General features: G+C 44.7%; 1 protein-coding gene across 2 annotated transcripts in view; it reads right to left on the bottom strand.

Annotated features, from left to right (window-relative positions):
* The window catches only part of Ptprb (protein tyrosine phosphatase receptor type B), a 112,700-nt gene that overhangs the window by 17,252 nt on the left and 82,128 nt on the right, over positions 1 to 13,320 (bottom strand). For both annotated transcript variants that reach the window (XM_029482951.2, XM_021173460.3), the window contains 9 exons: positions 10,116 to 10,215; positions 8,963 to 9,046; positions 8,849 to 8,866; positions 8,653 to 8,734; positions 7,936 to 8,026; positions 7,207 to 7,283; positions 5,046 to 5,180; positions 3,845 to 3,967; positions 2,599 to 2,762 (listed from right to left, as the gene is read on the bottom strand). In XM_029482951.2, coding sequence (XP_029338811.1) covers positions 2,599 to 2,762; positions 3,845 to 3,967; positions 5,046 to 5,180; positions 7,207 to 7,283; positions 7,936 to 8,026; positions 8,653 to 8,734; positions 8,849 to 8,866; positions 8,963 to 9,046; positions 10,116 to 10,215 — 874 coding nt within the window. The remainder of the gene's footprint in view (positions 1 to 2,598; positions 2,763 to 3,844; positions 3,968 to 5,045; positions 5,181 to 7,206; positions 7,284 to 7,935; positions 8,027 to 8,652; positions 8,735 to 8,848; positions 8,867 to 8,962; positions 9,047 to 10,115; positions 10,216 to 13,320) is intronic.

Genomic DNA, 13,320 nt, shown 5'->3' with positions numbered 1-13,320 from the left:
CTTCCAACTTCTTGGAAAAAGCCACAAACCACTGCCCCCACCCATACTATAGAATATAAGATCACTGTTATTTATTTTTTATTATCATTAAAAAATGTAGCGCCAGGCAGTGGTGGTGCATGCCTTTAATCCCAGCACTTGGGAGGCAGAGGCAGGCGGATCTATGAGTTCGAGGCCAGCCTGGTCTACAGAGTGAGTTCCAGGACAGCCAGAGAAACCCTGTCTTGAAAAACCAAAAAAAAAAAAAAAAAAAAAAAAAAAAAAAAAAAGTTGTAGCTAGCATAAACACCATTGTGCATCTGTGTGGCAATTTCTCAGCAGCTGATAACTAGAAGAGGGGCTACTGGGTTGGTTACTGTGTGTAGACACTTTTGCTAGAGATTGCTAAATTGCTCCTTAATGCTGAATTCTTGATGCTGTACAAATTGATGAGACCAAGATGAATTCATTCTTGTTCTTGTTCGGCCCAGACAAAACCAAAGCTGGGAGTACAGAAAGGGGAACACTCAAGCCCGTCTGCCCTCTTGTGATAAAAACTTTCATAAGGGCTTCCTACAGCCCTGCAAGAAATTCCTTAACAAAAGTTATCTTTAGCATTGACACTGTAGCAATCTCAGTAAGCTGCTTTCCGCAGGATGCTTGCCAAGCTAAGTCCAGTGATGGTGCCTCTGCCAGTGACTCGGGTCGTTGAGCCTTGTGACAAAGTAGCATATATAAATTTCCCCACTTTTGTCTTAAAACTCAGCTTTGACTCTCTCATCATTTACGGTGGCACCTCTACCCACTGGAGTCCTTTACTATCCCTAAATAAGTATCATTATTCTTGCTAGACACTCCCTCCAGTTATTTTGGCTGGCAATGAACACATTTATAAGATACAGAACAATTCTCCAGTGTTTCCTGGAAGAAAATGCCAGCCATTCTTCAGAAAGCAGGAGCCGAGTGAGTGTTTCATATGCGCATTAAGACACTGGGGTTTGAAGACATATAAAACAGGGCTCCTAGGGTGTGGGGCCCCGGGGGAGAAACTAACACACTTGGCATTTCTTTTACTGTGGCGATTGATTCTCTGCTCCTTATTTATTAGTGCCGTTCAGTGAGGGCTATCAAAATGTTCTGCACACATTAATTAGCTAAACACCAGGCTCCCCAGAGAGAGAAAGATGGCTTGTTAAGTTGGTTTTATGGACAGATGAACTGAAGCAAAGAAAAGTCAAGAGAGAGAGAGAGAGAAAGAAATTTAAGAGCAAAAACTGGCTACAGACAGCTGGAGTAAGTTTGCTCTGTTCCTTTGCCTGTCTCTTGCCTGCCTTCCTCCATGTGAGGATACAGCTTTCTCTTCTCTGGAGGGCACACGTGGCTTCTGAAACCAGGTTCTTATAAGGCACCTGTCTGTCTGTGGCTTGGTCTTGAAGCTTTGAGAATTGTGAAATGTAAATTTCTGTTGTTTGTAAGTTACTGGGTCTGCAGTATTTTGTTATAGCATCACCAGTGGACACAAACATGCTACTAGGCCTGGATGGAGGTCTAGGGCAGGGAGCTTGAAAGATGAATCGTGTTTATTCAGGTGGCAGAGAGAGAAAGCTATCCTAGGGAGTTAGAAATAACAGGAAGCAGGACATGGTCTCTCTTACTCGCTGGCCCTAGATACTCTTAGAGACGGCATAGAATGTGTGGCCTTACAGGAGGAAGTCTTTCGCTATGGCTGTTCATAGTCATGCCCCACTTCCTGCTTGCTCTCTACTTCTTGTGTATAGTTCAACATGTCATAAGCTCTCAGCACGCTATTGCTATTCCAACCGCCATGCTGTTGTGGGCTGCCACATGGTCCCTGCCATCACGGAGTCTAAACCTCTGCAACTATAAGCCCAAATAAACTCTTTCCCCCCCGTAAGTTGCTCATGGTGCTTTATCATAGCAACAGAAAAGTAACTCATAATTATACATGCACTTGTGTGCATGTGTGTGTGCATGTGTGCATGGATGTGTGCAATTACACTAGAAAGGAAACCACGCAAAAGGAGACAACAATTTTAAGGAAGAAGATAGGAGTAGGCAGAATGTGAAAGCCCAAGGGGTAAGAGGAAGGTAGGAATATGGGAGAGATCTGTCGGGGAGGGAAACACACTGAAGTAAAGCTTAAGGGCACATATGTGTGAAAACGTGACAATGAAACCTACTGGCTTGCATGGAAATGAGAAAGATTAGTTTAAAAAATTGGAAGCGAGTAAAAATGAAAGAATAAACTTGTAGAGTCAACTTCTTGACTAAAATGAGGAAGGAAGAGATAAGAAATTGGACCATAGGTGTGACGGGGCCATTATGGGGGATGTGGAAGTCACTTAGGGATGTTCTCTTTCAAGCTGTAAGAGAGTGAACAAGAAGAGAGAGAGAGAGGGAGAGCTGAGTGGGAGGTGAAGAGAAAGAGGAGCTGTGAAGAAGAAGGAAGTTAGAAGAGGGAGAAGACTGTAATAAACATGGGGTGAGGTGGGCTGGTTGCTGTGGAGAAACCTTCATGGGTCACAGGCCTTTGCCTTGTTTCAGACTCCTACACACACCGCCTTCCTCCACCATGACCATCCCTCACATCACCCGTACCTGCAGTGCACTACGGTGGGCCCGGCCCCCGGGCTTCTGTTGATGTAGTCCCTGACTGTCCTCACAAATTGGATCAGGGACTGGGTGGTCTCTGGGACCCCATGGTCTGGCCACACCGTGTAGTGAAAGTGACGGATGAGTCTGTGTGCATCCAACTGTTCTTCCTGCAAGCGAGGCGACACGAGAGACAACTGAGCAAACCTCAAACAACAGCCTCTGACAGCTGGTCACACAGGACTTTCCATGGTCAGAAACTATAATTGTGGACCAGCAAAAGTAGGACTTACAAAGCCCCTTCTTTGTAAGTTGGGTTGTATCTTTGCCTCTCCCTTTCCCTTCCCTTCCCTTCCCTTCCCTTCCCTTCCCTTCCCTTCCCTTCCCTTCCCTTCCCTTCCCTTCCCTTCCCTTCCCTTCCCTTCCCTTCCCTTTTCCCTTCCCTTCCCTTCCCTTCCCTTCCCTTCCCTTCCCTTCCCTTCCCTTCCCTTCCCTTCCCTTCCCTTCCCTTCCCTTCCCTTCCCTTCCCTTCCCTTCCCTTCCCTTCCCTTCCCTTCCCTTCCCTTTTCCCTTCCCTTCCCTTTTCCCTTCCCTTCCCTTTTCCCTTCCCTTCCCTTTTCCCTTCCCTTCCCTTCCCTTCCCTTCCCTTCCCTTCCCTTCCCTTCCCTTCCCTTCCCTTCCCTTCCCTTCCCTTCCCTTCCCTTCCCTTCCCTTCCCTTCCCTTCCCTTCCCTTCCCTTCCCTTCCCTTCCCTTCCCTTCCCTTCCCTTCCCTTCCCTTCCCTTCCCTTTTCCCTTCTCCCTTCCCTTCCCTTCCCTTCTCCCTTCCCTTCCCTTCCCTTTTCCCTTCCCTTCCCTTCCCTTTTCCCTTCCCTTCCCTTCCCTTCCCTTCTTCCCTTCCCTTCCCTTCCCTTCCCTTCCCTTCCCTTCCCTTCCCTTCCCTTCCCTTCCCTTCCCTTCCCTTCCCTTCCCTTCCCTTCCCTTCCCTTCCCTTCCCTTCCCTTCCCTTCCCTTCCCTTCCCTTCCCTTCCCTTCCCTTCCCTTCCCTTCCCTTCCCTTCCCTTCCCTTCCCTTCCCTGAGACTGGGTGTCATGTAGCCTTTAGCCCAGGCTTGCCCCACACTCTCTAGGTATTTGAGGACTGACCTTGGACATCTTCCTGCATCCACCTCCCACATGCTGGGATTCCAGATATTCCCCATAGTATCTGGCTCCTAAGTTGGGTTTTAAAACGAAGTCAAACAAACCAACATACACTGCATATCTTAAACTCCCTGATGGTCCACTCAGGGAGCACGGACTCTGAGACCATCTGTAGGATGAGATCGCCATAGTAGAGGGGGTCCTGGTCTGCTGGCCAGTAATGGTCACACTTCACCTAGAAGAGAACAAACAGGAAAAGGTAAGTCTGGAAACATGATGTGAGATGGGCCTGGACTCTCCCTCCTTAAAACCCCCGGAGTTCGGAAGCCAGCCCAACTGCTAAGACAACATGGCTGTTTACTTCCTATTAACCTTCTCATGGCCAGGGACAAAGTCAGGTGCCTGCTCCAAGGGATAGCGGGAAACTTCCCCCAAAGCAGGTTCTTCACTCTTGGGACAGCTTGAGAATTTTTTTCCTTAATGATTTCCTCAGTGTCCTTGCCCCACCAGCTGACCATGACTTAAAAATCCCCTGTTCTTGGGCTGAGAGGCCTTGCACCGTATATACAAGACCTGGAATTCCGTCCCCAAGAATTTCAGAGAGAAGGGACAAGTGTGTCCTTTCTGAAGCCCTACCCATGCAGAGGAAGGCATAGTCTTCCTGGACTTACTTGGTTCACCTTTCATTCTTCTTCTTTTTTTTTTTTTTAAATCACTTTCCTTACCTGAGCCACGAGCGGAAGCAACCTTTGAGAAGCGAACACTTTCAGCTGAACTTGTGTTTGTATGCACAAAGAGATGAGGAAAGAGGCCTGAGTATTTGCTCTTGTATCGTGTTGTTTGCGGCACATGTTAAATTGATATATTTTGTAAGATGCAAATTTGTCAGCTATAAATAAGTGTTTGCATTTCTGTGTGTAGACTTGGGTATCAGGTACTATGGACATGGCTTTTATTTCACTGTGAATGGTAAGGCAGGCGGATATACCCACAAATCATATTGAATTTCTGTTTACACGACTGTGTACATAGTCTAACCATCTCGTCAATACTTGTAGTTACATATACCTCATATAAATATTATCAAAGAAGGATAGTCTTGCAGAGAAAGACATAGGTCCTATTGTAGCCAGGATGCTGGGAGACAGTCTGGAAATCCACTATATACATATTAAGCTTTTAACATTTAGTCTCTTTTTTTTAATCCTACAAGTAGACACATAATATAGAATATTGTAAATAGGGATTATAAATATAAGAGGTTTGAATACTAGTTCAAGCAGAGCCAGGGGGTCAGGAAGGCCTTTACTCACTCGGCCCTTTTCAACACACTGGGTCACCATGACGATGTTGTGAACGTTCTGTTCCCATGCCATCTTCCAGAAGTCATCCTTGGTGCCTGGAAGTGGTCCCTGAGTGGCGATGTATTCTCGTCTGAAGTTGTTACCCTGTGATGAATTTACAATATGGAGAGTCAGAAACAATGGGCCTCTTCAGAACCGTAAACAAGGAACCAGCTGGAAGACTAGATGATATGGAGGTCTCGGCCAGGCCAGAGTTGAGAGTACAACATGAACACAGTTGTCATGGCTTGGAGGTAGGAAGGACAGAGGCAAAAACATTGGCCTTCCTTCCTTCCTTCCTTCCTTCCTTCCTTCCTTCCTTCCTTCCTTCCTTCCAAGATTTATTTAATGTATATGAGTGCTATAGGTATATCTGCATGCCAGAAGAGGACATCAAATCTCATTAAAGATGGTTCCCACAATGTAGTTGCTGGGATTTGAACTCAGGACCTCTGGAAGAGCAGTCAGTGCTCTTAACCACTGAGCCATCTCTCCAGCCCCCATTGGACTGTTGCTAAAAGCCACATGTCCCTTAATCATCTGGGTGTGTTGTAAAAGTAAATGGAGAAAGATTCCAGCCACAATATAGAAAATGGTTTTGTGTATGTGTGTGTTTATTGTTTGTGTGTGTGTATGTGTACCTTTGTGTGTGTGTGTTTAGTGTGTATGTCTATGTGTACCTGAGTGTGTGCATGTGTGTGTGTTTATTGTTTGTGTGTGTTTATTGTTTGTGTGTGTTTATTGTCTGTGTATCTATATGTGTACCTGTGTGTGTCTATGTGTATCTGTGTGTGTGACTATGTGTACCTGTGTGTGTTTAGTGTGTGCTTTCTGTGTGTGTGTGTGGGGGGGAGAGAAATCAGGGGACTGATTAAAGTGATTTTGGATTACTGGTGTCACCATAATTCAGAAGGTGCCATGCAAAGGAAACTTATTGGAAAAGGAGCCACTGATGCCAGGGCTTCTACCAGAGAGCATGCAATGGGTCTGGGCTTTCGAGGATCTGACTTAATGCTAACCATGGTGGCCTAGGCATTTTCATTAACTCATTCTTCACTTCAGCAATACCGCGTAACTTATAAGTCTTAGTGGAAGCTCCCTGTGTTATCTCCTTCACTCGAGATCTGTGTTACATCAGCTCTGCTGTCCACACAACCCAACCACCCACACGCTGCTTCTCAGCTGGCTAATCTTTATTTATCCTTAGCACCTTGCCTGTTTGACTGAAGTCATCTGTCTCTAATCTCTGCTACCCAGTGTGCTTCTGGCTGGCAGGGATAGGATCACACAGGGGCTTGTTAGAAACGCAAAACCCCAGGCTCTACCTATCTCTGCTATGGATGGTGCTGAAGTCTGAATGATGTTGGTGTTCGTTTGTGCTGTTCTGACATTACCAGCATGGCACTGCCCTGTAACTCTTCAGTATCTTGACTGTTGAACAGATGTCTTAGAGATGTATCTCAGTGTTTGGATTACAGTTATCATTTAATTAACTAGCATTTATCGAGGGTGTAGATGATAATTTGAGGTATTTTCCTAAATTTTTGGAAAAGGAATAAATGAGGGGCTCAAAGAGGTGACAGAGTCTGCTGTGTCACAGAGACAGCCAGGGACAGAGTGGAATTCAAATCTGGATTTTTCTGACCTTTAACGCCTCTTTCTCTGTGGTGCATGTGGGAGGCTGGCAAGATGGAAGCCAATTCAGATCCCAGAAGTTAATACAACTTTGAAGTGTGTGTTTGTGTGTGTGTATGTGTGTGTGTGTGTGTGTGTGTGTGTGTTTAAGGTCCAAGTAACAAGAGGTTGGCCCTTCTGGCATGGCAGCCTTACCCATGGGGACCATCTCTTGAGCAAGTCTAATCTTCCTTATCTCAGGACCACAGAGAGCCGACAACCTTCGAGCATGCATCCTGGGATTGTGAGAACTGCATCTGACCGTCACCATTGTGAAAAAAACAGGCTTAGCAGTGATTGAACTGAACAGCCTGTATTTTATGTAAGCAGACGTGGTCTTTTAAATTTTGCAAGTGTTTATAGGCAGAGCAGCAGGGCAGCTCAGAAGAAGCGGCCTCTTCTGTGCGTGCATCACCAAAGCGCCATCCTGGGCACTGTGACCTGGGAATTCACTTACAGGGATGTAACTGGCGTTGATGTAGTCAGAGCAAGGGTCATCATCGACATTACAGAGCTTCACTCTCGAGGCATCATCTGCAAGAGATGGATGGACAGATGTGAGGCCGCTGTGTCTTGCCGTGAATTTCCCATTCGTGCAGTGCGATATTAGATTGCTTTGTCTCTGATCCCCACAGCAGCCTCAAGAGAAGTGTTCCTGTCTCTGTTTAATAGGTGGGGCTCTGACAGAGTAGCCAAGTTGGGGCATGAGACACAAGTAGCACATGAAGGATGGGCACAGGACACAATGTGAAGCCCCAGCTATGGTTTGCAACATGACACTTGCTTAATGTGTTGGCCAGCTCTCTCTCACTTCTGGAATGAATATTTTTCAACTACCTTCGATTGCTTTTACCTGATAGGGTGGGCTGTTCTTCTTAAAAATCACTGACTGGAGACTATAAAGTGAACCTAAGGGAGTCTGCCTTTCAAGTCCACTAATTCTCTGAGACTCCAAGGAGAAAGATAAAAAGGATGAGGGGAAGAGCAACCTGGTTAGCCATCACCCCTGTGAGAAAAGTGCAGGACCATTTGAATTATTCTTTATTAAATTCACTTAGAGCCAGAGAGTGTACATACTCAACTGTGCTACATGCACACACACACACACACACACACACACACACACACACACACCATTCACATAGTTTGTATACAGTAGTGTCACAAATTCCAACAGGAAACTTACAAGGTAATATGTTGTTGTATCGATTTTTCCCTCGATTCTCAGGCAAGAGGGCAATGTCACATGACTGGCTTCTACCCACGTCTTTTAAGTCCTGTTAGGTTAAAAAAAGTTTGCAAGAACTTTTATATATATATATATACACACACACACATATATATGTATGCATGCATACACATATGCACACACATGTGTGTGTATACATATATATAAAATAAGTCGGCTCATACAACACTTTAGATACATAGTAACATAATCATATGTACAAGAGTTAGAGTTTACAGAACACCTTCTCTTCCATATGCCTGGGCTCTGATCATTTTCCCAGCCTCACATGGCAGGTATCCCTAATACCACCCTACAGGGGAGGCTTAGAAATGATAAATGCCCTGCTCCAGGACACACATGTGGCAAAGCTGAGACTCATGTTCAAAGCCTGGGTGCTCATGTCCAAGCTACATTGTTTCCCACACAAGCAAATGTCTAGGCGGAGGAACTGAGAGCACTGTGTTGAGACTTGCTCATTCTGTCCCACCATCTAATCCAGAGAGCACGTGTTTGCTATGTGGTTTCAGCTCAGACTGGACTCTGAGAATAGGTGGAATGCTGTCCCGGGAGCCATTTCCAACACAACATGTGCTCTGCAGAGATCTTAAGCATCCCAAATGTGATTTCACGGTAACATTCAAGAGGGGATTCTACGGATGGGGAGCGGGGTACCTCATATTCCTTGGATAGAAGGTAGTTGGAGTCTGCCTGCAGCTTCATGAAGTGCCCTTCAAACTGGTTTATCTTTATGGGGCTGTAATTAAAAATAAAGCAAAGGGAACAGGAAGTTACTGGGGAAATGGGAAGAGCGCTATAACCAGTCAGAATTGGATGTTGAAAGCAGATTAATTAATACGATCTCTCTTACCAAGAAGTTTTCCGGTTGCTGTGAGGCAGACGAAAAAGAAAGAGGGACCTTGTTAGCAAATCTCACAGAATGCCATCTTTCAGTAAACCCCGTGAAGAAAACCCTGGCACTTACCCTTTCTGGCCCAGATTCAGATGGACAGACAAAGGCCGGTCCCTACGAATGCTGAGCCGGGCAGATGGCCTTTCCCTGCTGTGGCTGAAACACAGGACGCAGATTTCTTTATTCTAATTATGTTACTTGGCATGTACACCTTCCCCCCATGTATGGTAAGGCTGTGCATGACTGCAAATGTGAAACCTTCAGATTCCGTGGAAGTCTGCACTCAGCCAGCATCTCTTTGAGGCGAGGCAAAGGAGACAGGAACAACAGGAAAAGCATCTTTCTCTGTTCAGGAACACATCTCCAGGCCATCACTTGCCACACCCAATAAAACTTTCCTTTAAAAAAAGTCCCTAATCCAGAAAACCTCAGATGCCAGATGGGACTAAAAAGGAGAATTCAAAGTGAAAAAAAAAAAAATCTCAGTGGCCGAAGAGGGTGTGGCAGGGAGAAGTGTGTGCTAGCTATCTCATTCTTTTTAGTTCTTTCTGAAACTAGGATGGCTAGTGAATCCCAAGATGCTCACACCCTTTTTAGGGTATCTCAGCAAAGCATGCAGGCACACAGTTTGGAGCAATCTCTGTTTTCACAGAGGCTGTGCACCCCAACCATTTTGAGTGTGCAAAAGGATTTTGTTCATATTTGAATGGCTCTGCTAATGACCTCCTCACTCGTTGGTGAGGCCTCCCCCCTCTCCACCCACTCTCACTCCTTCACCCCCCCACCCATGGTCATGAGTTCATCATTGTTGTGTAGGAAGGCTGGAGAGCTGTGAGGTGTGGATTCAGAATCTGACTCTTGGGTTTTATTTATTTTTGTTTTTTGTTTTTGTTGTTGTTGTTGTTTTTACTAAGGAAACTATGACGATTTAACCTGGAGAAACAAAATCGTTTTCCCCTTTCAGGCTAAAGGGTGTTTTTTTGTTTTTGTTTTTGTTTTGTTTTTTTTGTTTTTTGTTTTTCGAGACAGGGTTTCTCTGTGTAGCCCTGGCTGTCCTGGAACTCACTTTGTAGACCAGGCTGGCCTCGAACTCAGAAATCTGCCTGCCTCTGCCTCCCAAGTGCTGGGATTAAAGGCATGCACCATCACGCCCAGCCTAAAGGGCGTTTTTACTAGCATCTCTACATTCATGAGCCTGATCATTAAAGATCATCTTTGTACTTACCTAGCTTTCTGTCTGCAGATGAAGAAGGCGACAAGGGCCACCAGCATGCCAATTAGAAACAGGCCAGCACTCACACCTTCAATAACTCCAAACAAGGGCTCTGCGATAAGCAACAAACAAAAGGAGAGAAGATCAGCGGTCTGACAGCTAGGAAAGTAACATTGTTAAAAGTGCCGCAAGCTCAAGAGGCCCACAGTGAGGTATTCACTACCAGACTGGTTATAGCGCTCTTCCCATTCGGGTAGTGAATACCCGAAGGTATTCACTACCACCAGGAGGCGGCTGAGATAGAAGGGTTGCCTGCATCCTGTTACAGGCAGGTTGGTTCCTGAGTATAAGTTTATCAACGTTGGGAGCTGATTATGTGTATCTCAGAAAGGTGTGTGATGCTATCATTGGCCTTCCTTGTGAAGGATTATATGGGCCCTAGGATTTTAGGAAATCTATCCAATCAGTAAGTTATTTTAACAAAGGCTCACTTTTAATACCTTTTTCTTCCTCTTTCTTTCCTTTCTCCCCTTCCTCCTCCCTTCCTCCCCACTCTCTCCCTCTACCCCCTCCCCATCTCTCCTTTCTTTCTGATTCTAAGCATGAACTAGCACATGCTATGGTGCCTAGACTGGCATCTTGAATTCCTGGGCTCAATTCTAGCATCCTTATACCTTGGATTACAAATGTATACTGTCACATCCAATGCGCAGCAGTTTAATTTCATTATAATTAATATGCCATACAACTCAACCATCTAAATGGCAGGATTCAATGGTTTTTAGTATATATAGTATTTTATACATAGTAGCACAAACAACTTGATAACATTGTAATATCCAACAAAGAGAATTCATATCTATTAGTCATTTCTCATTTTCTCTAGCCAGGGCATAGATTCGCTTTCCATGTCTATAGAGATGGGTACTCTGGACATTTTATAGAAATTAAGTCATAAATAGGTGGCTCTTGTGACTTGCTTTGTCTACTTAGCACAATGTATTCAAGGTTTATCTAAGTCACATATACGAAGAGTTATTCATTTTTATGGCTAAATAACATTTAAACACATCATATTTTGTTTACTTATCCATTGATGTATATTCAAGTTATTTTTACTGTTTTAGAACTTTGAAAGATGCTGCTATGAAGATTCTGTGGGGGTGTGTTTTCATTTCTTTTCAGTATATACTTAGGAGTTGAATTGTTGAGTCACATGACAGCATATGCTTATGATTTTTCAGAGTTACAAAACCATTCTCCGAGTAACAGCTATCCTATTTTATGGTCTCACAAGCAATGCATGAGGCTCCCATCACCCAGCGTCCTAACATGGCCCTTGAGTGGTCAAGGCGTGGCATCTTGCTGTGGATCTGACTTGCACCTCCCTAATGAGTTTTGATCTCATTTGTCTCTTAGTATCTTGAGCATCTTTGGAACTATGTCCATTTCAATCCTCTGTTCATTTTTATTTTATTTTAAAATATTTTAAAGATTAATTTATTTTTATTTGATGTGTATGAGTGTTTTGCCTGCATGTATGCATGGGCACTGAATATTTCTGGTACCTGAAGAGCCCAAAAGAGGGTGTCAGCCAGAGTAATGAACTGTTATAAGCCACCATGTAGGTGCTGGGACTCAAACCCAGGTCCTCTGGAAGAGCAGCCAGTGCTCTTAACTGGCGGAGTTATTTGTCATTATCATTGAATTGCAAGGTAAGAGTTCATTGACTACTAATGATTTTGCAACTATTTCCCTTGAGTCTCTCAGGTCATCTCCTCACATGTTAGATGCTGTCTTTTCAAATATAAAAGATTTTCATTTTGGTGAACCCCAGTCGTTTATCTTTTTCCTTCTTTTATGCTGTTGATATTTTACCCAAGAAGTCATTTTATAGCTCAGGGTCACACAGATTTCCTCCTGTTTTTCCTTTGAGAAGCCATCCTAGAGTTCTGCCTCTCCTGTTTAGTTTTGTGGAGCAGCTCATTATGTGAGCTGCATGCAGGCATTAAATCTGTTTGTTCCATACCGACTTCCATTCCTCATCGAATCAAGATAACCATTCTCCTTTTAATGCGTTTGTGATTCTACTTTGAATGTTTGCTTCCCTTTATCGAATGACATAAATTTTCCGTTGTGTAATGATGGTTCAGACAGGGGGGAGTTGTGTTTACGAAGTCTCTACTTAAGAATAAATTACAGACAAAGACTTCTAAATCCTCTTAGCTGGCTTCAGATCCCTCTTTGGCCCGAGGTGGAGGAGATTATCTCTATATTCGATAGAAACAGATAGGAAGGTCTGTGAGGCTCGGCCACAGCAGGAGAGACCTGCACAGCTTCCCCACACTAAAAGGCTGAGATCCTAAGCACACCAAACAAGGAAGCTGCCACAGACTAGCCGGGCAGTGTTAAGGAGCAAGGTGATGGATGGGAGCCAATATAATTCTCAGCATGGTTGGAGGTAGGGTGGGGGCCGGGGAACAGGCAGTGCTGAGGCCACAGGTTTCTGACAGAGCATGAGGAATACCAGCCAAAACAGACTGGGCGGGTTGCTCAGTCTCTTGGTACCACAGTTTCTCAACGTCCAAAATGAGGGGTGATAGGTCGGAAGCTATTCTCTGTAGAAAGCAAAAGTAGCTCCTAAGGGGTGGCTGGCAAGGGTCAGTCACCATGACTACCCAGGCTGCATGTGCCTCAGATGTAAACATGTATGCAAAGCCTTTACACTTACATTTTAATTTTTAAAATGATTGTTGGTATTTGCAGTGTTGGGGATTAGATTTCGGTCCTGCCCTGTACTAGGCAAGAACTCTGCCATTGGGCTACAGGTGAAGGATGACATGCTGCCCTATAATGTAATTAACTAATTAATGAATGAATGTGCGTGCCATGGTTCAAGTGTGGAGGTCGGAGGGCAACTTGTAGGAGTAGCTTTTCTCCTTTCCTGGGTGGATTCCGGGAGATCAAACTCAGGTAGGCAGGTCTGCAGGCAAGCTCCCTTTACCTTCGGAGCCATTTCGCCAGCTCAAGGCTTTTAAATAATGTAAAAGAAAACATAACAAACAGAAGGAAGATGGAAATCACCTTTAACCTGGATATTTTGGGATATCATAATTAATACTTTAGTGGTTTTCTTCACCCCGTCTTTTGCATGGACACTTGTCCGGAGTGTTTGAGAGGGATAGGTTCCAGGACGCCATGGTGGTGTGTCATTTGC

The sequence above is a fragment of the Mus caroli genome, unplaced genomic scaffold (genome assembly GCF_978045245.1).
Source record: "Mus caroli unplaced genomic scaffold, Mus_caroli_1 scaffold_9, whole genome shotgun sequence".
NCBI classification, from domain to species: Eukaryota; Metazoa; Chordata; class Mammalia; order Rodentia; family Muridae; genus Mus; species Mus caroli.
This window is presented reverse-complemented; position numbering and strand designations above follow the sequence as displayed.